General features: G+C 44.8%; 1 protein-coding gene across 1 annotated transcript in view; it reads left to right on the top strand.

Annotated features, from left to right (window-relative positions):
- Positions 1 to 25,158, top strand: part of TEKT4 (tektin 4) — a 97,032-nt gene that overhangs the window by 63,880 nt on the left and 7,994 nt on the right. Inside the window, exon 5 of the mRNA XM_082260973.1 lies at positions 12,192 to 12,346. Within this exon, the coding sequence (XP_082117099.1) occupies positions 12,192 to 12,346 (155 nt within the window). The remainder of the gene's footprint in view (positions 1 to 12,191; positions 12,347 to 25,158) is intronic.

The following is a 25,158-nucleotide window of genomic DNA, read 5'->3' on the forward strand; positions in this document are numbered from 1 at the left end:
GCATAATTTTCCAATGTTGTATTTATGTTCATTGTGTTAAAAATAAAAGGGCTCCTACTGCTGTTTAAATCTAAAATAGAGATTTGTTGTCTAGTTATTTAGGATTGGGGCAAGGGTTTTATTTGGGTTACTGGGTTCGAGGTTAAAGTGGTTCTAAAGCCTCAAGGTTTTTTATCCTAATGCATTCAATGCATTAAGGTAAAAAAACCGCCTCTGCTGCCCAACCCCCCCAGCCCTGCTTATACTTACATGAGCCCAATCCAGCAACGTGCATGAGAGCAGAGGCTCTTCTCATTGGCCAGATTGATAGTAGTCATTGAATCATTTAAATGCTGTGATGAAGGAGTGGGGGGCGGCTGAGTTGCCTGGTCTGTGTCAATAGACGCAGACAGGCCAGCTCCGGAGCAAGCTCGCACAGGTGCCCCCATGGAAAGCGGCCTGGTGTGCCGGCGTAAAACCCCAGAAAAGGAGGACCAGGGCTGCTCTGTGCAAAACCATTGCACAGAGTAGGTAAGTCTACTATATTTGTTATTTTAGTAAAAAAGAAACAAAAACAAAACTTTAATATTACCTTAAAGTGGTTGTAAATAGGGTTGAGCGAACACCTAGATGTCCGTGTTCGACGGGTTCGGCCGAACTTTAAAAAAAAGTCCGGGTCCGTGTCCCGGACTTTTACCGAACTTTTCCCGGACACCGAACCCCATTGAAGTCAATGGGGACCCGAACTTTAAGGCACTAAAATGGCTCTAAAACACCAAAGGAAAGGGCTAGAGTGCTGCAAATGGCAGCAAAACGTAATTAAGAGCATGGCAAGTGCTCTGCAAACAAATGTGGATAGGGAAATAACTTAAAACAACAAAAAAAAAACAGAAAAATAAAACAATGTTCTTCTTCATCTCTGAAGGACGAGGCCCATATGGAGTAGGAGGGAGGTTGAGGTGGTGGTGGATGTGGCGGTGACATAGGCGTGCGCACAGGGTGTGCTGGGTGTGCCTGGGCACACCCTAATCACCTAGGGCACATAGCATTGCCAGTGAGGAGATGGGAAAGATCTCCCTGGGACCTGCTCTGCTCTATTTCTCCTTGCCTACAGGTACATGGCCCCGATACATTACTCTCCCTGCTGGCAAACACATGCATGTGTATTTCAACTTTGGGGTGCACACCTTAATGCAATAGGCTGCGCACACCTATGGGCGGTGTAGGTGGAAGCGGCGGTGGAGGAGGACCAGGGCCGGATTAACAGCATCATGGGCTTGGTGCTGAGGATTTTGAAGGGCCTTAAGGGCCGTGCCTTGCCATGCACCCAGAGGAGGAAGGGTGCAGCCATGCATGCCTAATTCAACATGGGATGCTGTCTCTGAAGCCCATAAACACATCCATGCATCGCCAACTGTCCCTCCTTGTCCGGCCTTCACGCTGTGTGGGGAGGTTCTGAGGGTGCTGCCTGGGGAAGCGAGCATAGAAGCCAGACTTCTGTGTTTACAAGTGACAGAAGAGCGGTAACAGTGAATATGGCCAACCCGGGGCCTATATAAAAGGTAGGGGCCTGGAGCTGCAGCTCCAATAGCCCCTACATTAATCTGGCCCTGAGGAGGAGGACGAGGTAGCCAACACTGCTTCTTTTCAAAAATTTTAAATGAGGGTACACCCCAAAAGAGTGAGAAAGAGCAAAAATGGAACAATGGGTGGGTAAGGTCGGTATCCATTGCTATTCTGCATAAGGTACGGAAAAGTCCCGTGGGATCCATGCCTGGTTCATTTTAATGAACGTGAGCTTGTCCACATTGTCTCTGGACAGGCGGCTGCGCTTGTCTGTTATAACGCCCCCAGCCGTGCTAAATACCCGTTCAGATAATACACTGGCTGCAGGGCACGCCAGCACCTCCAAGGCGTAAAGGGCAAGCTCAAGCCATGTGCCCAATTTGGAGACCCAGAAGTTGAAGGGGGCAGACCCGTCATTCACTACATGTAGGCGTGTGCACACATACTGCTCCACCATGTTGGTAAAATGCTGCCTCCTGCTAAGACGTTCCATCTGAGCTGCTGGTGCTGCTGTTTGTTGTGGCGTGCTGACAAAGCTTTTCCACATTTCGGCCATGCTAACCCTGCCTTCTGAGGTGCTGGCGGTGCCCTGGTTGCGTTGGCGACCTCCTCCTCCTCCTCCTCTGCCTTGTGCTTCCACTGTGGCCCCGCTGTCAGATGGGAATGCCAGCAGCATGGCGTCTACCAGCGTGCGCTTGTACTCGCGCATCTTGCGATCGCGCTCCAGTGAGTGAATTAAGGACGGTACGTTGTCCTTGTAACGGGGATCCAGCAGCGTGGCCACCCAGTAATCAGCACAAGTTAGAATGTGGGCAACTCGGCGGTCGTTGTGGAGACACTGCAGCATGTAATCGCTCATGTGTGCCAGGCTGCCCAGAGGCGACGAAAGGCTGTCCTCTGTGGGAGGTGTATCGTCCGTGTCCTCTGTATCCCCCCAGCCACGCACCAGTGATGGCCATGAGCTGGCCTGGGTGCCACCCTGCTGTGAACATGGTTCCATCTCCTCCTCCAGCTCCTCCTCATCCTCCTCATCCTCCAGAACTGTGCCCCTGCTGGACAATTGCGTCCCTGGCGTTTGCGTGTGCAGGAACCCACCCTCGGAGCCCCTTGCGAATGACTGCCCTGAAAGCCTTGGAAATGTTACCTCTTCATCCTCCTCCTCCTCCTCATCCTGTGCCACATCCTCTTCCATCATCGCCCGAATTGTTTTTTCAAGGAGGCATAGAAGTGGGATAGTTAAGCTGAGAACGGCGTCATTGCCACTGGCCATGTTGGTGGAGTACTCAAAACAGCGCAACAAGGCACACAGGTCTCGCATGGAGGCCCAGTTAAATTAAATAGCGGAATAGAAAATATGATCCAAAAAAAGTGTATGTATATCACACGTACACAACCACACTGGGCCCCAATTACTATTGTTTGTACCCCTAAAAGGCTAGATGAGGAGTAGGGGGAGTATGGAACAGGCAGCACCCTCAAACCTTCAGAAGTATGAGATGAACCCCAACAACTTGGAAAGGTGGATCTCTCTCACACGTACCGACACAGACTATCCCGCAATTCAATTGATCCTCAAAGGTTTTTATTGAATAGCGGAATAGGAAATATGATCAAAAAAAGTGTATGTATCTCGCACGTACACAACCACACTAGGCCCCAATTACTATTGTTTGTACCCCTAAAAGGCTAGATGAGGAGTAGGGGGGGTATGGAACAGGCAGCACCCTCAAACCTTCAGAAGTATGAGATGAACCCCAACAACTTGGAAAGGTGGATCTCTCTCACACGTACCGACACAGACTATCCCCCAATTTAACTGATCCCCAAAGGTTTTTGATTAAATAGCGGAATAGAAAATATGATCCCAAAAAAGTGTATGTATATCACACGTACACAACCACACTGGGCCCCAATTACTATTGTTTGTACCCCTAAAAGGCTAGATGAGGAGTAGGGGGAGTATGGAACAGGCAGCACCCTCAAACCTTCAGAAGTATGAGATGAACCCCAACAACTTGGAAAGGTGGATCTCTCTCACACGTACCAACACAGACTATCCCCCAATTTAACTGATCCCCAAAGGTTTTTGATTAAATAGCGGAATAGAAAATATGATCCAAAAAAAGTGTATGTATATCACACGTACACAACCACACTAGGCCCCAATTACTATTGTTTGTACCCCTAAAAGGCTAGGAGTAGGGGGAGTATGGAACAGGCAGCACCCTCAAACCTTCAGAAGTATGAGATGAACCCCAACAACTTGGAAAGGTGGATCTCTCTCACACGTACCAACACAGACTATCCCCCAATTTAACTGATCCCCAAAGGTTTTTGATTAAATAGCGGAATAGAAAATATGATCCCAAAAAAGTGTATGTATATCACACGTACACAACCACACTAGGCCCCAATTACTATTGTTTGTACCCCTAAAAGGCTAGGAGTAGGGGGAGTATGGAACAGGCAGCACCCTCAAACCTTCAGAAGTATGAGATGAACCCCAACAACTTGGAAAGGTGGATCTCTCTCACACGTACCAACACAGACTATCCCCCAATTTAACTGATCCCCAAAGGTTTTTGATTAAATAGCGGAATAGAAAATATGATCCCAAAAAAGTGTATGTATATCACACGTACACAACCACACTAGGCCCCAATTACTATTGTTTGTACCCCTAAAAGGCTAGGAGTAGGGGGAGTATGGAACAGGCAGCACCCTCAAACCTTCAGAAGTATGAGATGAACCCCAACAACTTGGAAAGGTGGATCTCTCTCACACGTACCAACACAGACTATCCCCCAATTTAACTGATCCCCAAAGGTTTTTGATTAAATAGCGGAATAAAAAATATGATCCAAAAAAAGTGTATGTATATCACACGTACACAACCACACTAGGCCCCAATTACTATTGTTTGTACCCCTAAAAGGCTAGATGAGGAGTAGGGGGAGTATGGAACAGGCAGCACCCTCAAACCTTCAGAAGTATGAGATGAACCCCAACAACTTGGAAAGGTGGATCTCTCTCACACGTACCGACACAGACTATCCCGCAATTCAATTGATCCTCAAAGGTTTTTATTGAATAGCGGAATAGGAAATATGATCAAAAAAAGTGTATGTATCTCGCACGTACACAACCACACTAGGCCCCAATTACTATTGTTTGTACCCCTAAAAGGCTAGATGAGGAGTAGGGGGGGTATGGAACAGGCAGCACCCTCAAACCTTCAGAAGTATGAGATGAACCCCAACAACTTGGAAAGGTGGATCTCTCTCACACGTACCGACACAGACTATCCCCCAATTTAACTGATCCCCAAAGGTTTTTGATTAAATAGCGGAATAGAAAATATGATCCCAAAAAAGTGTATGTATATCACACGTACACAACCACACTGGGCCCCAATTACTATTGTTTGTACCCCTAAAAGGCTAGATGAGGAGTAGGGGGAGTATGGAACAGGCAGCACCCTCAAACCTTCAGAAGTATGAGATGAACCCCAACAACTTGGAAAGGTGGATCTCTCTCACACGTACCAACACAGACTATCCCCCAATTTAACTGATCCCCAAAGGTTTTTGATTAAATAGCGGAATAGAAAATATGATCCCAAAAAAGTGTATGTATATCACACGTACACAACCACACTAGGCCCCAATTACTATTGTTTGTACCCCTAAAAGGCTAGGAGTAGGGGGAGTATGGAACAGGCAGCACCCTCAAACCTTCAGAAGTATGAGATGAACCCCAACAACTTGGAAAGGTGGATCTCTCTCACACGTACCAACACAGACTATCCCCCAATTTAACTGATCCCCAAAGGTTTTTGATTAAATAGCGGAATAGAAAATATGATCCCAAAAAAGTGTATGTATATCACACGTACACAACCACACTAGGCCCCAATTACTATTGTTTGTACCCCTAAAAGGCTAGGAGTAGGGGGAGTATGGAACAGGCAGCACCCTCAAACCTTCAGAAGTATGAGATGAACCCCAACAACTTGGAAAGGTGGATCTCTCTCACACGTACCAACACAGACTATCCCCCAATTTAACTGATCCCCAAAGGTTTTTGATTAAATAGCGGAATAGAAAATATGATCCAAAAAAAGTGTATGTATATCACACGTACACAACCACACTAGGCCCCAATTACTATTGTTTGTACCCCTAAAAGGCTAGATGAGGAGTAGGGGGAGTATGGAACAGGCAGCACCCTCAAACCTTCAGAAGTATGAGATGAACCCCAACAACTTGGAAAGGTGGATCTCTCTCACACGTACCGACACAGACTATCCCGCAATTCAATTGATCCTCAAAGGTTTTTATTGAATAGCGGAATAGGAAATATGATCAAAAAAAGTGTATGTATCTCGCACGTACACAACCACACTAGGCCCCAATTACTATTGTTTGTACCCCTAAAAGGCTAGATGAGGAGTAGGGGGGGTATGGAACAGGCAGCACCCTCAAACCTTCAGAAGTATGAGATGAACCCCAACAACTTGGAAAGGTGGATCTCTCTCACACGTACCGACACAGACTATCCCCCAATTTAACTGATCCCCAAAGGTTTTTGATTAAATAGCGGAATAGAAAATATGATCCCAAAAAAGTGTATGTATATCACACGTACACAACCACACTGGGCCCCAATTACTATTGTTTGTACCCCTAAAAGGCTAGATGAGGAGTAGGGGGAGTATGGAACAGGCAGCACCCTCAAACCTTCAGAAGTATGAGATGAACCCCAACAACTTGGAAAGGTGGATCTCTCTCACACGTACCAACACAGACTATCCCCCAATTTAACTGATCCCCAAAGGTTTTTGATTAAATAGCGGAATAGAAAATATGATCCAAAAAAAGTGTATGTATATCACACGTACACAACCACACTAGGCCCCAATTACTATTGTTTGTACCCCTAAAAGGCTAGGAGTAGGGGGAGTATGGAACAGGCAGCACCCTCAAACCTTCAGAAGTATGAGATGAACCCCAACAACTTGGAAAGGTGGATCTCTCTCACACGTACCAACACAGACTATCCCCCAATTTAACTGATCCCCAAAGGTTTTTGATTAAATAGCGGAATAGAAAATATGATCCCAAAAATGTGTATGTATATCACACGTACACAACCACACTAGGCCCCAATTACTATTGTTTGTACCCCTAAAAGGCTAGATGAGGAGTAGGGGGAGTATGGAACAGGCAGCACCCTCAAACCTTCAGAAGTATGAGATTGTGTTCACTGTACCCCACAAAGATTGAGTTCACTGCACCCCACAATGATTGTGTTCACTGCACCCCACAAAGATTGTGTTCACTGCACCTCACAAAGATTGTGTTCACTGTACCCCCCAAAGATTGTGTTCACTGCACCCCACAAAGATTCTGTTCACTGTACCCCACAAAGATTGTGTTCACTGCACCCCAAAAAGATTGTGTTCACTGCACCCCAAAAAGGATGTTGTTCACTGCACCCCAAAAAGGATGTTGTTCACTCCACCCCAAAAAGATTGTGTTCACTGCACCCCACAAAGATTGTGTTCACTGCACCCCAAAAAGATTGTGTTCACTGCACCCCAAAAATGATTTTGTTCACTGCACCCCAAAAAGGATTTTGTTCACTGCACCCCAAAAAGGATGTTGTTCACTCCACCCCAAAAAGATTGTGTTCACTGCACCCCACAAAGGATTTTGTTCACTGCACCCCAAAAAGATTGTGTTCACTGCACCCCAAAAAGGATGTTGTTCACTGCACCCCAAAAAGGATTTTGTTCACTGCACCCCAAAAAGATTGTGTTCACTGCACCCCACAAAGGATTTTGTTCACTGCACCCCACAAAGATTGTGTTCACTGCACACCAAAAAGGATTGTGTTCACTGCACCCCAAAAAGATTTTGTTCACTGCACCCCAAAAAGATTGTGTTCACTGCAGCCCAAAAAGATTGTGTTCACTGCAGCCCAAAAAGATTGTGTTCACTGCAGCCCAAAAAGATTGTGTTCACTGCAGCCCAAAAAGATTGTGTTCACTGCAGCTCACACACAGAAAAATGGATGTGGATCACTGACACCTGCCTATCTCCAATCCCACACCACACAGCAATATCGATTGTAGTTTGTAGAACACAGTTTCCCTAAAATTCAGCAGACTCTGTCCCTAACAGGATTGAGAAGAGATCGTAGATCAGGATTGAGTGCAGATTCACCCCACCCCCCACACAGCAATATCGATTGTAGTTTGTAGAAGACACTGACCCTATAATTCAGCAGACTCTATCCCTAAAATGCCTACAACTCGCCCTGCCTAAACACTCCGACCTGTCCCTCAATTCTATCCGGACACAAATGGTTTTTTCCTGCCTATCTTTCCCTAATCAGCAGCCAGCACGTTGATGTGTGCTCTGTCCCTGAATCTAAGCAGCATAATGACGCCGCTGCGGCTGCCTCGAACTTATAAAGACTTGGTCACATGCTTCAGACGGCCAATCACAGCTACTGAGACATTTGCAGGCATGGCTGGGATGGCTTAAGGCACACCAGTTAAACGATTGTTGATTGGCTGTTGAAAGCCCGCCATGAAAAGAGCGCCAAAGCATGCAAAACCCGGAAATAAAACGACCGAACACGGATTTTTACCCGAACATACAGTAAAGTGTCCGTGTCCGTGTTCGGGTACAAAAAATCCAATTATTCGGTACGAACACGAATAATACAGTCCGTGTTCGCTCAACACTAGTTGTAAAGGCTAAAGGTTTTTTTTTTACCTTAAAGTAGTTGTAAACCTTAGTCGTGAAATCTGAACAAAGCACATATACAGTATCTCACAAAAGTTACATTTTTGTAAACATTTTATTATAACTTTTCATGTGACAACACAAAATTTACACTTTGCTACAATGTAAAGTAGTGAGTGTACAGCTTGTATAACAGTGTAAATTTGCTGTCCTCTCAAAATATCTCAACACACAGCCATTAATGTCTATACCGCTGGCAACAAAAGTGAGTACACCCCTAAGTGGAAATGTCCAAATTGGGCCCAAAGTGTCAATATTTCGTGTGGCCACCATTATTTTCCAGCACTGCCTTAACCCTCTTGAGCATTGAGTTCACCAGAGCTTCACAGGTTGCCACTGGAATCCTCTTCCACTCCTCCATGACAACATCATGGAGCTGGTGGATGTTAGAGACCTTGTGCTCCTCCAACTTCCGTTTGAGGATGCCCCACAGATGTTCAATAGGGTTTAGGGTCAAGAGACATGCTTGGCCAGCTTCTTTAGCAAGGCAGTGGTCAGCTTGGAGGTGTGTTTGGGGTCGTTATCATGTTGGAATACTGCCCTGCTGCCCAGTCGCTGAAGGGAGGGATCATACTCTGCTTCAGTGTGTCATAGTACATGTTGGTATTCATGGTTCCCTCAATGAACTGTAGCTCCCCAGTGACGGCAACATATATTCAGACCCAGACCATGACACTCCCACCACCATGCTTGACTGTAGGCAAGACACACTTGTCTTTGTTCTTCTCACTTGTTAGCCACTTCACACCCTTGACACCATTTGAACCAAATAAGTTTATCTTGGTCACATCAGACCATAGGATAATCTATATAATCCATGTCCTTAGTCTGCTTGTCTTTAGCAAACTGTTTGCGGGCTTTCTTGTGCAAACTCTTTAGAAGAGGCTTCCTTCTAGGATGACAGTCATGCAGACCAATTTGATGCAGTGTTCGGCGTATGGTCTGAGCACTGACAGGCTGACCCCCAACCCTTCAACCCCTGCAGCAATGCTGGCAGCACTCATACGTCTATTTCCCAAAGACAACCTCTGGATATGACGCTGAGCATGTGCACTCAACTACTTTTATCGACCATGGTGAGGCCTGTTCTGAGTGGAACCTGTCCTGTTAAACCGCTGTATAGTCTTTGTCACCGTGCTGCAGCTCCGTTTTTAGGGTCTTGGCAATCTTCTTATAGCCTAGGCCATTTTTATGTAGAGCAACAATTCTTTTTTTCAGATTCGATCCTCAGAGAGTTCTTTGCCATGAGGTGCCATCATGCCATGTTGAACTTCCAGTGAAAAGTATGACACAGTGAGAGCGATAACACCAGATTTAACACACCTGCTCCCCATTCACACTTGGGACCTTGTAACACTAACGAGTCACATGACACCGGGGAGGGAATATGACTAATTGGGCCCAATTTGGACATTTTCACTTAGGGATGTACTCACTTTTGTTGCCAGCAGACATTAATGGCTGTGTGTTGGTTTATTTTAAGGGGACAGAAAATGTTCACTGTTATACAAGCTGTACACTCACTTCTTTACATTGTAGCAATGTGTAATTTCTTTAGTTTTGTCACATGAAAAGATATAATAAAATATTTACAAAAATGTGAGGGGTGTACTCAATTTTGTGAGATACTGTAGTGTTTACTTGTCTATCTCCAAAGCTCAAAATTTCATTTCTCTGTGGTGCTTCGTTCCTCTGTTATCAGCATGAGTCTCTTCTAAGAAGTTTTCAAGGCATATGAGATAAATTTGTGATGGGGTAGCTCAGCTCACAGCTTGTCTATTCACAACATAGCTCTCTATCCTTCCTTAGTTCCTGTGCAGTGTGTTGAGGGGTGTGTGTCCTTTTATTCCGATCAGTTCTCACACACTGTAACTGAAGCTCTCCACCCCCTACTCTCTTGTCCTAACAGATATAGAAGGATTTTTTATTACAAACCTGCACTTTTGAAGTGATGTAGATAAGAAAGTGCTGCAGATAAACGAGTATAACTTACAGTATGTGGGGGGCTTTGTTTAACCTCTGTGTATCACCTGCAGGTATTCACTTCACTGGGTATATGAAAGGGTTTACAACCACTTTAATGTATTTTCTGAATTTAAGTTAACAACCTTCTGCGTGCAGATCCTCCTCCCTTACACTTACCCGATCCAGCGCCATGCATGTAAGCAGCAGCTCTATCTTCTATCTCCCTCTTCATAGGTTAAGAGACAGCAGCAGAGGCCATTAGCTCCTACTGCTGTCAATTACAGCCAGTGAGGAAAAGCAGGGGGTAGGGCCAAGCTGCACTCTGTGTGTCTGTGTATGAATATGCAGAGCCAGCTGGGGAGCAAACTTCAAAGAGTACACCATAGCAGGCTTGCCATTCGGCTGGGGGGAGGAGCCAAGAGCACTGGTGGAAAACCCAAGAGGAGGTGAATCGGGGCAACAGTGTACAAAACCACTGCACAGTGCAGGTAAGTATGACATGTCTGTTATTTAAAACAAATACAAATTGTAGCTTTACCATCACTTTATGTAATCTACAAGTCCCTTAGTCATGTAAATTCAGATAGGTATTTCTGATATTTGAAGTTCATCAACCATGTAAATCGAAACATATTTGAATGAAGCTATCAAACCCCAGCCAAAACCCAATTCTTTTTTTCTCAATCATTGGGGACAAAGTGGGGACACACTCTTTGTGTCTATGTGTGATTTATATCACTTTTTCCCATTTTTTCCAGGACAGAATATGAGGGATTATCTAACATTTTACATTTTTCAATAAAATATGATTGGGGGGATATGATCCAATGGAGTGTTTAGACTCCATATGGCTATAGACGCCATTAACTGTTTGCTAAAAAGACTGAAGAATGAATGGTGCCTTTGCACTGTAATTCAAATAAAAGCAGTTCCACCAGCTCTTTGACTTACTCAACACAAGTTTTTGTTTGTCACAGGTAGTGTAATGACAGTTTGGAGCCACCAATGGACTCCAGAGGACACCAAAGCATTAGTGAATGCTGTCTGAAGAAGGAGTCCTTTGATGGCTCCTAAATGTTGGCTTTATTCAATAGTGTCCCTATTGGATGAAGACAACATTTCGGAGCCAATAATGAACTCCTTCAGACAGCAGTCACTACTGCTTTGGTGTCCTCGGGAGTCCATTGGTGGCTCCAAACTGTCATTACCCCAGTGTTGACACAGACAGCAATAAAACCCTTCTCTACTTCATCCACAACCGGATAAAATAAATTTCATCTGGAGTTCCAATTTAGTCCAACCTAACGGATATTTTTGGCATGGATATATGTTAATAAAAGTGATTTGAGAAGAAGCAGTGTGTGGCCTTACAAGTTGTGTATTAATTGCCTTCGTAGGAGAAGATGAGACCCAGAAAGGGATCCAAACCCGCAGCTGGAGTTGCATGGGCAGTCATTGGAAAACTAGACTACTACCATGGGATAGTATGGTAGATGCTGTTGGGTCAAATGACCCACTGATTCATTCATTATATCCGCTGCAGTGTTTATTTCCTGTATCCAGCCATTTTGACCCTTCTTAACAAATAGTATGGAGTCCAGACAGGGTTCCTAATTTAAATAAGACGGGTATATCAATGATATTTCTACTGCTGTTGTGCAGCCAGCTGACAAGTTCCCATGTAAATAGGCCTTGATGTATGCGGCACAGCTTTACAGCTTTACTAATATCCTTGCAAATATTTGAGCACCTACAAGACCTACAGAGCATAGTTATTGCTTAGATAAAATAGGGCGAGCTTCCACGAAAAGAAGAGCTGAGATTGCTTCTATCTAAGCCATTTTTATTTTCTTTGTCTTTACACAGACTCTGAAGGAGATCGGAGATCAAGAGAATAATATAGCGGCTCTCAAACAAGCCATTAAAGATAAAGAGGCACCTATTAAAGTGGCTCAGACGCGTCTGTATCAGCGATCCTACAGGCCTAACGTGGAGCTGTGTCGGGACCCTGTGCAGTTCCGGTGAGTGGATTATATAGCTGCCCTATTATTGATTGAGCCAACTGCAAACTCAAGGCCTTCCGAGGAGTCAGCAGTTCGCATTGCAGAGCTGGGATGGGATGTCTTAAAAGAGGAACTGAGGCACAAAATGTGTTCATTGTGTTCATTGTGTTCATTGTGCAGGTTTTTTTTTAAAAAACATAGGACCATCCACCTCTGCCACTAACAGTGCCCGGGCAAGGTCATCTAGAGCCCAGGGCAAACATGCCAAATTGCACCTCCCCAAAATGTATGAGCATTATGTGTCAGCAAAAATCCCCTCCGCCCCCAAAAATTGAGCACTAATCTGCATGGATACCCCCTAAGAATAAATTTCCCCTCATTCCAGTACAAATTGACCGCCCTTCTGAAATCCCTCCTACCCAGCACAAGTCTTCGTCCTTCCCATCCCCCCCAGCTCAAATCCTTCAATTCTGCATATGCTCCCAGCACAATCCCCCCCCCAAAAATGTTTTACCTTTCGAGCACAAATCCTCTCCTCTCCATTACAAATTTACCCTCCCAGCACAATTTTATCCCCCCCCCCCACACACACACACACAATTTTCCCTCCTAGCACAAATACCCCTCCAAAAAAAAAAAACTTCCTCTCCTAGCACAAATCCTCTTCCCCCACCATATTACCTATTTTAGTACAAACCCCTAAATCTCCCCTCCTAGCACAAATCCTCTTCCCCATCCCTCCTCTCAACACAAATCACCACTCCTAGCACACCTCCCCATAATTTCCCTCCTAGAACCATTCTTACCTCCTGCGACCCCCAAATTCCCCCTCCCAACAAAAATCCCCTCCCCCAAATCTCCTTGTGGTCCCCCCACACCTCACATAATACCACAGTGCCCAGGGCAGCCGCCCCTCCTGCCCACCCCTTGTCCTGACCCTGGCCACTAAACTAGCTTAAATCCTTATAACCCGTACATATTACAGACACTACTGGATCTCCATGGAAGTAGGGTCCTAGGTGGAAATTAAACCCAGGATACCAGTGCAGTAGAGAGACCTCTGATCAGACCCTCTCAAACATTTAACTTCTCCACCAGCCACATCTTCTGGGCCTCCCTCTCAGGGATTGGCTAGGGTCAGATGTTCATAATCTAGTGTACAACCAGGATGCCCATACATGGATTGAAATTCAGCCGGTCCCTGCTGACCACTGCTGGACGGCTTAAAGGCTAAGTTCACCTTATTTTTTTTCTAAACTCCATCTCCCCTATGTACCAATTTAGCATTAATGTACTTATTTTGCAGAAGAAAAGCTTTCTATTTATCCTACACCACCGTTAGCTCAGTGGCAAGCTTGTTGTTTAAAAAAAAAGAAACTTCTCCATTACTACCTGGACAGACCTTAGGACGCAAAAACTGGAGGAATTCAAGGATCACTGTTCTTACTAAATATACAGACTTTTTTTTCTACCTTACTTTCATCATGCATAGATCGTTCATTTGGCAGAGTATGCAGGAGCTGAGTGATCAGATAACAGCCTATCTGGATCAGAGCTATAGTATTGAAAACAGCAGAAGTATGTCCTGGGTTCTGTAAACTCACCATACAACCATACACTATATAATCTGATTGTACAATCTCCTTTAGATCTACCATCAACTATGTAGTGCCAGGGCCTGCCTGAGTGGATACAGAGTGATTGGATAGATGGTGTGTGTCCCTAGTATTTTGTTTTGGCAAATCTAAAGGAGATTGTACGGTCAGATTATATAGACCTAAAATTAACTAGTTGCGTTTTGGGTGCCAATGATTGTTAACTGGACACCAAACGCAAAAACAAACACACATTTTGCCACGTGGAAAAAGGAAACAAGTGACAAATGCAGCAAAACACAGTAAAAAAAACGTGCAACCCGCAAAATGTCCAAGTGCCCCATGAGCTACTTTGCCACGTGTAGGGCAAGCCATTGCCCTATGTCACGTCACAGAGAAAAAGGAGTTAGAAAATGTGCCACAGCTGCTGGTTTCCCTACTCTGCTGATGACAGGTCCTCTTTGGGCATCTGGTCTGCAGACTCCCACTGCAGGTTGTGAAACGAACATCAGGGGTTCCTATAGAGCGGCTCCAGCTAGGAATGAAAGCCTTTTCAGGGACAGCCCTCTGTGTGTTTGCTTCATCACCTGCGATGGGAGTCTGCAGACCAGATGCCCAAAGAGGACCTGTCATCAACAGAGTAGGGGAACCAGTGGCTGTGGCTGTGGCTGCGCCCTAGGTGGCTGTCTAGTTCGTCTAGTTGTAGTGCTGACCCTGGATGGAAAGTAAGAAAGAGAGAGCTGAAGTAAAATATATGTTGTACCCCTGCTCTTGGCTGGCTAAAATTAAAGGCTAAGCTCACCTTTTCATGCAGAAGTTTATGGACAGGCAGTGGATGGATCCTTCCCGGTGTGTACTGGCCTGTTTATGGGTGCGGGGGGTGGGGGGAGGTGGGCTGGTGCAAGTAGCTGATCTTGCCTAGGGTGAAAAAAAAGTCTAGCACAGGCCCTGCTTCCATCCCTTCCTCGTGTCTCTCCTTTCCTTCTTTCCATAATTCTAACACCCCTCTCTTGCCTCCATCTTGCCTCCATCCATCTCTCCATATCATCCTTTCCTATCCATACCTCGCTGTCTCGCTGTCTTTTTCCATCCTTCGTTCATCTCTTTTTTCAATCTCTACAACCATTTCCCCCATCTATCCTTCTCCTTTTCTTTCTCACCCTCCCGCCATATTTCTCTCATCTATCTCATTCTCAATCCTCACATATATTTAAGTGCAAACTCCATCAAAAAGCTGTGTTTGACCTACTTTGCCTGCAACAAGCAAACATCTCAAAAGGAACTGCTGTATCCAAAGAAAATCAATGCAAAGCAGGTAAAACAAAGCTCCAGATCTAAAGCCCACACTGCATAACTGAGGTAAGAAGGGATCTGCTGACCTGTGTTTTTCATGTGAGCTTTAACCCGTATGTCAGATGGAGGAAAACAACCAACATCTACACATACCCTTAATCTGTGACTTGTCTCTCTCCTTATTTTATCTTGTTTTTATGTTTAAAGTAGTATTAAACCCCCAACATTTTTAGATTAAGATGAGCACAATAAAATCAACATTCTCCAGTAGACCCTTTGTTAACATCCTATCCTCCCAGGAAAAAGTTAAAGTGGACCTTCACCCTTCCATAGCACTCTCCTCCTCTCCATCCTGCCCCCTCCCTGCTGCACAGATATTGAGGGTTTGTTTACTTACCTTTTTTTCGGGGAAAAAGTCTTGGCACGCCCCCCCATCTTCTGGGATTTGCCTAGACGAATGACACTGGTGCCTCGGCAGTGCTGTATTTTGGCCTAGGCCAACAAGGCCCAGGCCTATGGCAGCACTTTGCAAGGGGGGAGGGGCAGCAAAAAAGCCACCCCCCCTCCACCTGAGACTCTATTGGCCACTAGTTGCTAGAACCGCCTCTCTCATCCCCCTCTCTCTCACCCCCTCTCTCTTTCTCTATCATCCCCCCCTCTCTCGCTCTCCTCTCTCTCTTATCCCCCCCTCTCTCTCTCTCTCTCACCCCCCCTCTCTCTCTCTCTCATCCCCCCTCTCTCTCTCATCCCCCCTCTCTCTCTCATTCCCCCTCTCTCTCTCTCACCCCCTCTCTCTCTCTCTCCCACCCCCTCTCTCTCTCATCCCCCCTCTCTCTCTCATTCCCCCTCTCTCTCTCTCTCTCACCCCCTCTCTCTCTCTCTCTCTCTCACCCCCCCTCTCTCTCTCATTCCCCATCTCTCTCTCTCTCACCCCCCTCTCTCTCTCTCTCATCCCCCTCTCTCTCTCTCCCTCTCTCTCTAATCCCCCCCTCTCTCTCTATCATCCCCCCCTCTCTCTCTCTCTCTCTCTCTCACCCCCTCTCTCTCTCTCTCACCCCTCTCTCTCTCTCTCTCTCACCCCCCCTCTCTCTCTCTCTCATCCCCCACTCTCTCTCTCTCTCATCCCCCTCTCTCTCTCTTTGATTCTCCCCTCTTTTTCATCCCCTCTCACCCACCCACCCTCTCTCTCTCCCTCCCTCCCTCACATACCCTCTCTCTCTCTCTCTCTCTCTCTCTCTCTCTCTCTCTCTCTCTCTCTCATACCCCCTCACCCACCCCCCTCTCTCTCTCTCTCACCCCCCCCTCTCTCTCTCTCTCTCTCTCTCTCTCACCCCCCTCTCTCTCTCTCTCTCATCCCCCTCTCTCTCTCTCTCTCTCTCTCTCTCATCCCCCCTCTCTCTCTCTTTGATTCTCCCCTCTTTTTCATCCCCTCTCACCCACCCTCTCTCTCTCCCTCCCTCCCTCACATACCCTCTCTCTCTCTCTCATACCCCCTCACCCACCCACCCCTCTCTCTCTCTCTCACCCCCTCTCACCCCCCGTGAGATCTCAGGGGTTCATGCTGGGACTTGTAGTCCTTCAGTTTTGGATGGAGTCACATCTGTTAAAAAAGGAGTGGGGAAAATTTACATGGGGGGGGGGGGGGCGCCCAATTTTAGTCTTGCCTAGGACAGCACATAACCAAAATACACCACTGTGCCCCGTGCCTCTTGGGATGCATGGCATGCAGGTAAGACAAAATGTTACCCCAGCTCTACTGCTAATGTGGAAGACCAAGAACTGTAGTCCAGGTGCTCTAGCCAGGGCGTTTAGGTCCCATACGTAAAATTTTTAAATCAGGAAAGGCTGGCAACTCAGATGCTCTGCTCTTAAATAAAAGTACTTTATTTGTTACATGGGTACACAGGTACAGAATATACGCTGACGTGTTTCGGCTATGAAGTCCACAAAATTTGATCTAAAAACGAATATTTATAGCAAAACAACCCCTCAACAGAAGGGTGGGTATATTCTAACTAGAAACAATCAAACCAATTAAAAACACATGGAGAAAAAAGGAAACCCAGCAAAAATGTGAGAGTATAGCAGCATGGACACCTAAAACATGTCTTCCATATTATTCTAACCGGTATAACAAGACAGTAATTAAGTTACAATAGGAGATTCATGTTAACCACTTAAGCCCCGGAAGATTTTACCCCCTTCCTAACCAGGGGGTATTTTGCGATTCGGCACTGCGTGACTTTAACGGACAATTGCGCGGCCGTGCGACACTGTACCTAAACTAATTTGACATCCTTTTTTTCCCACAAACAGAGCTTTCTTTTGGTGGTATTTGATCACCTCTGCGATTTTTTGATCATGCGCTATAAACAAAAAAAGAGCGTCAATTTTGCAAAAATAACAATATTTTTCACATTTTTTTATATGAAATTCCCCAAAAAAATGTAAAAATCAAAATTTTTTAACATTTTCGGCCAATTTGTTTTATGCTACATATGTTTGGTAAAAAAAATCGCAAAAAGGTTGATTGGTTTGCGCAAAAGTTATCGCGTTTACTAACAAAGGGAAAGATTTTTGTCATTTTTGTTGTTTTTTTTTAACGCGTAATGGCGGCGATCTGCGATTTTTTTTGCGGTACTGCGACATTGTGGTGGACAGATCAGACCCTTGACTGACATTTTTGACACTTTTGGGGTTACCAGTGACATTTCTACAGTAATCAGTGCTATACATATGCACTGTTACTGTAAAATTACACTGGCAGTGAAGGGGTTAACTTTATTTGAGAGGGAGGGGATGTGTGTGTCCCTAGGGGCCTGATTCTAACTGTGATTGGCTGTGGCTTGAGGTGTAGGAACAATGATCAACGGTCCTACATAGTAGAACCGTATGATCATTGTTTCTACACAGGGGAGAATGACAGGCGGCTTGTTTACACTAGCCGCCTGCCTTTCTCCCTCTCCCCCAACGATCGCCGAGTGACCGGCGGACATCGGGTCCGCCGGTCACACGCGCGGGGGGGTCCGTGACCGCGTGGGAGCGGGAGTACGCCTCCGGCAGCGCGCGCCCGCTCGCTCCCCAGAGCCTCACAGGCTAGCGACGTAGACCTACGTCGCTCTGCCTGTGAGGGGCTGACTGCCGCAGTAAATATACTGTGCGCAGTCGGCAAGTGGTTAAAAAAAAGCTTTATGTTCTTTCTATTATTCAAGCCGTATGGTTTTCCTAGTATTGACGGTATGAACTCACCAGACCTCATGATTAGGCAAAATATAAGTGCTTCCTCTTCTTAGGGTTTTCTTTTAAATATAAGTGCTTCCTCTTCTTAGGGTTTTCTTTTAAATATAAGTGCTTCCTCTTCTTAGGGTTTTCTTTTAACCTGTTCAACACCAAGAAAAGAAAAGGTGTCAAGATTACCACGGTGGACTTCTCGGAAATTGTTTAGACACATTTAAAATATTTTTGGCATTGATATTAGTAGTGTAATTAATATGTTCCAAGATCCTAACTCTCAACAGCCTAACAGTACACCCAACATATTGCAAATTACAGGCACTACACTGAATTACATACAATGCATGGCGTGCAGTCACATTCAGTAGGATGGAGGGGGAAGGCTTAGCAGCGCCTGCACCCAGAAGAACTGGAAGCTGTCAGGACCCGTTCAGCGACTGCAGAGAGGAGGATCCCAGCAGGTCAATGCTGGATCCACTGGCTAGGTGAGTATCTTTATTGTGCAGAACACAGTATCAGGTACAGTGAGGGAAAAAAATGTATTTGATCCCCTGCTGATTTTGTACGTTAGCCCACTGACAAAGAAATGATCAGTCTGTAATTTAATGGTAGGTTTATTTTAACACTGAGAGACAGAATAACAACAAAAAATTCAGGAAAATGCATTTCAAAAAGTTATAATTTGATTTGCATTTTAATGAGTGAAATAAGTGTTTGACACCTTTGCAAAACATGACTTAGCACTTGGTGGAAAAACTCTTGTTGGCAATCACAAAAGGTCAGACATTTCTTGTAGTTGGCCACCAGGTTTGCACACATCTCTGGAGTGATTTTGTCCCACTCTTTTTTGCAGATCCTCTCCAAGTTATCAAGGTTTCAAGGCTGATGTTTGGTAACTCAAGCCTTCAGCTCCCTCCACATATTTTCTATGGGATTAAAGTCTGGAGACTGGCTAGGCTACTCCAGGACCTTAATGTGCTTCTTCTTGAGCCACTCCTTTGTTGCCTTGGCCATGTACAGTATTTTGGGTCATTGTCATGCTGGAATACCCATCTATGACCCATTTTCAATGCCCTGGCTGAGGGAAGGAGGTTCTTACCCAGGATTTGATGGTACATGGCCCTGTCCACCGTCCCTTTGATGCAGTGAAAGTGTACTGTCCACTTAGCAGAAAAACACCCCCAAAACATAATGTTTCCACCTCCATGTTTGACGGTGGGGATGGTGTTCTTTGGGTCATAGGCAGAATTCCCCTTCTTCCAAACACAGCGAGTTGAGTTGATGCCAAAAAGCTTGATTTTGGTCTCATCTGCCCTCAACACTTTCACCCAGTTCTCCTCTGAATCATTCAGATGTTCATTAGCAAATTTCAGACGGGCCTGTACATGTGCTTTCCTGAGCAGGGGGACCTTGTGGGCACTGCAGGATTTCAGTCATTTATGGCGTAGTGTGTTGCTATTCGTTTTCTTGATTATTATGGTCCCAGCTGCCTTGAGATCATTGACAATATCCCCCCCCCCCCCCCCATGTAGTTCTGGGCTGATTCCTCACTGTTATCATGATCATTGAAACTTCACGAGGTCAGATCTTAAATGGAGCCCCAGACCAAGGGAGATTAACAGTTATTTTGTGTTTCTTCCATTTGCACATAAACACAACAACTGTTGTCACCCTCTCACCAAGCTGCTTGGTGATGGTCTTGTAGCCCCATTCCAGCCTTATGTAGGTCTACAATCTTGTCCCTGACATCCTTGGACAGCTCTTTGGTCTTGAGCATGGTGGAGAGATTAGAATCTGATTGATTGATTGATTGCTTCTGTGGACAGGTGTCTTTTATACAGGTAACAAGCTGAGATAAGGAGCACTCTCTTTCAGAGAGTGCCCCTAATCTCAGCTCGTTACTGTATAGAAGACACCAGGGAGACATAATTCTTGCTGATTGATAAGGGATCAAATACTAATTTCACTCATTAAAATACAAATCAATTTATAACTTTTTTTAAATGTGTTTTTCTAGATATTTTTGTTGTTATTCTGTCTCTCATTGTTAAAATAAACCTGCAATTAAAATGATAAACGAATAATTTCTTTGTCAGTTGCTAACATACAAAATTAGCAGGGGATCAAATATTTTTCCCTCACTGTAAGCAGGGAGAAAAAAATATTAGGGGGAGGGAAAAGGTTGGAGTTACTATTTAACAGTGGGCAGTGCAGTTATCAGCCAGTCTGTCAGCTTGGAGAAGAGAGAGGGAGGAGATGAGAGGAGCAGAGGAATGCAATGTCATCCAAGGCTTTGGGGTTTTGCATTTCTATTGATGCAGACAGCGTAGGAAGACACAACTCTAGTCCCTGCACGCAAGGGTGACTCCATAGGATGCTGCAAGAGAAAGGAGCCACCCTGAAACAGGAAGCATGATGCAGTGATCTTGGTACCAGCTTAAACTGGAACACAGGTAAGAATTAAAAGATAAAAAAGCTGCATACTCAGTGATTAAATCAGCTGCTGAAAGTGCTTTAAAAAATGAGGGTTTAGTATCACTTTAAGCAGAAGAATGCATTCCTGTTCTTACTGCGATTTAATAATTCCAACTTCTGGGGGTGTGGCTTAATGGTGACACCTACATGTGATACAAGCAGGGGAATGGAATACAGTATGTGAGATACAATCAGCCCTACCCTTCACTATCCAAATACTGTGTCAATATTGGCAATATTGACCAGTGCCCCCCCCCCCCCTCAATACCACATTTTGAATTGGGGTGTTATTTGAGTAAACTTTTATAAGTGTATTTGTGTCCTGCAACAATATTGCCTCTTTTGCTGTGTTAACTCTGCTACACACAGTGCCAAACTCAATGGCCAATTTTTTAATACTCATTAATTATATAAAATTGCTGTTGTACACTCCTAGTGATTCACTACAAATAACATATAAATATTCTTACAACACAGCACAACCAAAAATCACTATAAAAAGTAATAGAACAAAAATATTATAAATAATAAAAATTTGTGTGTCTTCAATCAAAGTCATTTAAAAATCAACAATACATAAAACTACCCCCCAAAAAACAAAGTCCATGTGTAAAAAAAAAAAAAAAATGCAAAATAAAGAGTGATTCATGTTCTTCTATCTATAATGACACTAAAAAGTGCACACTAACACCGGCTGGAAAACCTGCTCACCTCACAGATGAGATCAATCAGCTTTGTATATAAACACTCCTGCAATCTCCTGCTACGGTCTCCTCTCCCGGCATCCCGATCTGCAAGCTCCTCTTACTGCTCTGCGAACCTCATGCAAGTACAAAGGCAGACTACATAGTGCTCTCCATTTAAACAATGTTTATTAAAAAACACTTATAAAATTTTAAATCTAAAGCGCTTGTAATCACATTCACATTCATCTGCTCACCACTCCGCACAGATGTCAGTGGCTGCGTGACATCACGGGCTCGGACCCTCCGTCCTATACGTGTGTCACACACTGTTTGGGCTTCTTCAGTAGGAATGGGATAATTCCAAGTGCCGCACATTTAGGAAAACCCATAGGTAATAGTAAGAGTAGCCTCAGCCCAGACTCCATTCAGGCCATGTCACCGATGCATTTCACCCACGGGGCTCAGTCATGGAGGTCATGTTACCGGACATGGACCAATAGGATACTAGAGTGGCACTCCTCACCTTTTGTGTGGGTTTGCAGTACCTACATGTGATAATATTGTAGGTGAGCATCATGTGCTTTAGTATCTCACTCCATCAAACTTATGACAGAGAACATTGCTAAGAGGCGGCAAATACCCAGAGAGGAAACATTACAATAACCTAAAAGATCGTCTGACTGCTTTTGCTTTTGCTAGACATCATTAAACATAGAATACGCTGGAGGTTATCTGTGCTTTAACTAAATACAGCTGCCTGTCACTTTATAGAGTGACCGATTCGCCTGTCTACTAGAGACAGAATGCTAATTTTCTGTAAATTATCATGTCGGAAGATTTTGATCCCAGGGTAATGTGCTATCATTTCATTGTTCTTCGCTGAAGTGTTTAAAGATTGATGAGGTGGCTCTTAATAATATGTCTCGGTCAATTCAAATCAGAGCTGGCTTCTGAGACTCCAAGGAGCAATGAGTCATGCTCTAAGCCATACTGTATAGTCCACAGTGATCCGCACACAGACATGAAAGAAATGAAGGCTATTTAGACCGGTAAGCGAGCAAACTAGGTTGGGGTGAGGCTTTCCTACTATGACAGCGGAAATCAAAATAGTCCAAAGACTGGCAATGCCAATAATGTAGAGTCTTTAGAGTGGAAACCAGATCAGAGGCCATGATCATTTTTTATGATCAGGAGTGAATATTAAAATTAAGGGATTCCATCCACTGGCCTTCTTGACGTAAGGGCTTGTGAATTAAACCATAGTACATTACAGAGGGCCCAGTATCCAAGACAAACAGAAGTATATTGGATATGAAGAGGCTGTAAATTTTCAAGAGAGTGAAGACCAAAGAACAGGCAGTGGGTCACTTTAAACCAGAGGTGTAAAACTCAATTACACCCTGATCCGTTCCTCTGAGACAGTGCAGGGGCTGCCCATGGGTGGTTGAGAGGAACGTGTCTCTTTTTAAGGGGACGATACCCTGCTATATCTGGAGGATTGTGATGTATCTCCAAGTGGCGCTTGATATTTCTAATCAATTTGGGCTTCATTCTGGAGTGCACACAAATTACTGCTCTTTCCTTTTGCACCGGGTGCCCTTCCTGCCTGTTGTCCCTTTTGCCCCGGTCTGGATGATCTCTAAATTGAAATATCTGGGGGTGGATGTGCAGCGTGACCTTAACGCGTATATTTCAGACATTTGTCCTCCCTTTTTGCAACACATGTAGATCAAGTGTACTGCCTGGATCTCTTTGCCTCTTACCACTATTGATCGTGTTAATCTCTTTAAAATGATTTTCCTACCTACATTTCTCTACTTTTTCTGACAGACCCCTATTAATAATTTGCAATCTTTCTTTTGTTGTATAGATGGCATTGTCTCTGCGTTTCTCTGGGATGGGGGACGCCTAGACTCACAATCAACCCTGTATTTACCAATTAATAGCAGAGGTCTGGCGTTGCCTAATTTCTTACTGTACTACTGGGTGGCTGTTTCAATTACAGTGCGTTGATGGATCTCCCAGCCTAGGGATTACGCGGTGATGATCCTAGAGGTGGCTCTACTGGGCTCCTACACTGAACTAGTATACAGGGGGCCGGCATCCAATCTAGCTATTATGACCCCTATAAGGATGACCCTGAGGGTTTGGAAACAGGCCAGGGTCCAGTATGGTAGGAATTTCACTTATTCTCCCTATACTCCGCTATTGGGCAACCCTGCACTCCCTCATCTGCTTACTGTGCCGGATCCTGTCATATGGGCTAGATGTTGCATAAAAACACTGCAAAATATACCATGGGGGACTCTCTTATCCTTTGATAAACTTAAACGTACCTACAACCTACCTAATAGGATGTTCTTCCTTTTCTACAACTGCAGCACGCGGTTGCTGCTCAATTCCCAACTTACCCAACCATTAAGGCTGACCCTTTGGAAAGTATGTTAATAGAGGAGGACCTACCTGAACCTCTGTCCTCTATTTACTCCTTACTATCTCCCTTGACCACTCCCAGAATAGAACCTTTATAATAAATGGTATGTGGACATTCCATCCCTCTTGGAAGATAACTGGGAGGACTGCCTTCTGCAATATGTCCTTACCATGATACCAGAGATCGCTTTATCCAACTGAAATTTATCCATTATACCCTCAGTGACTGGCTGCAATTTATCCTGACAGACTGATGGCTTGTCCTCATTGTAATATGGCCGAGGGCATGTTTGTTCATGTTTTGGTCTTGCTCCAGGATGTGAAATTTCTGGTCAGGGGTATTGGATACTTTTAACACAGTTGGTAACCTGTCTGTCCCTATGGACCCCTTGGTTCTGCTGCTAGGACTCGCTGTTTTTGTGGAGGCCTCTAAACACGTCAAACTATTTCTGTTCTTTTCCGCCTATTATGCTAGTAGGGAAATCCTGCTAAAATAGGAGCTGCCTACTCCACCCACGGTGTCTGGCTAGATGGTAGCAGTCAATGGGGCTCTTCTGCTATATAAGCTTATGTACATCAGCCGAAACTTCCCTGTTAAATTCGACAAAGTTTGGCTGGCTGGATAGAGGCACAAGGCATTACGGTTTAGGTGTTGATATCTCACGATATATAACTGAGGATTATCTATTGTACCTTGTGTATGGTACCCTTTCTCTATTGTTCATCAACAGATGCAGCTTCTCCATAATCATGACTACTAGGGTTATGCTACTCCAATCAGGAATAGGCACTAGGCAGTAAAAAAAATGTAAACACACCTACGGGGCTGTCCCTGTGGGCATAACACCTCACACTCTGCTAATATCCCCAGTTTGTTCTGCCTAGTGTTAGGAATAGAACCTAGCTCCCTGCTGAGAATAGCTGTAACAGGGAAAGTTTTTGTGCATTTTTTTTTTAACTAGTTAATTCCTGAGGACCAAGATTCAGAGGAACTATAAGCAACAGCCGGCTGTGGTATTCGCACTGGACAATCTTGATCCTTAAGGTCTCCCAGCCTGGCCATCGAGCGTAAGCAGGTTATAGTCCAGAACTAGGCCTTGCCACGACAGTGCCC

This window comes from Pelophylax lessonae (genome assembly GCF_965119305.1).
Source record: "Pelophylax lessonae genome assembly, chromosome: 6".
NCBI classification, from domain to species: Eukaryota; Metazoa; Chordata; class Amphibia; order Anura; family Ranidae; genus Pelophylax; species Pelophylax lessonae.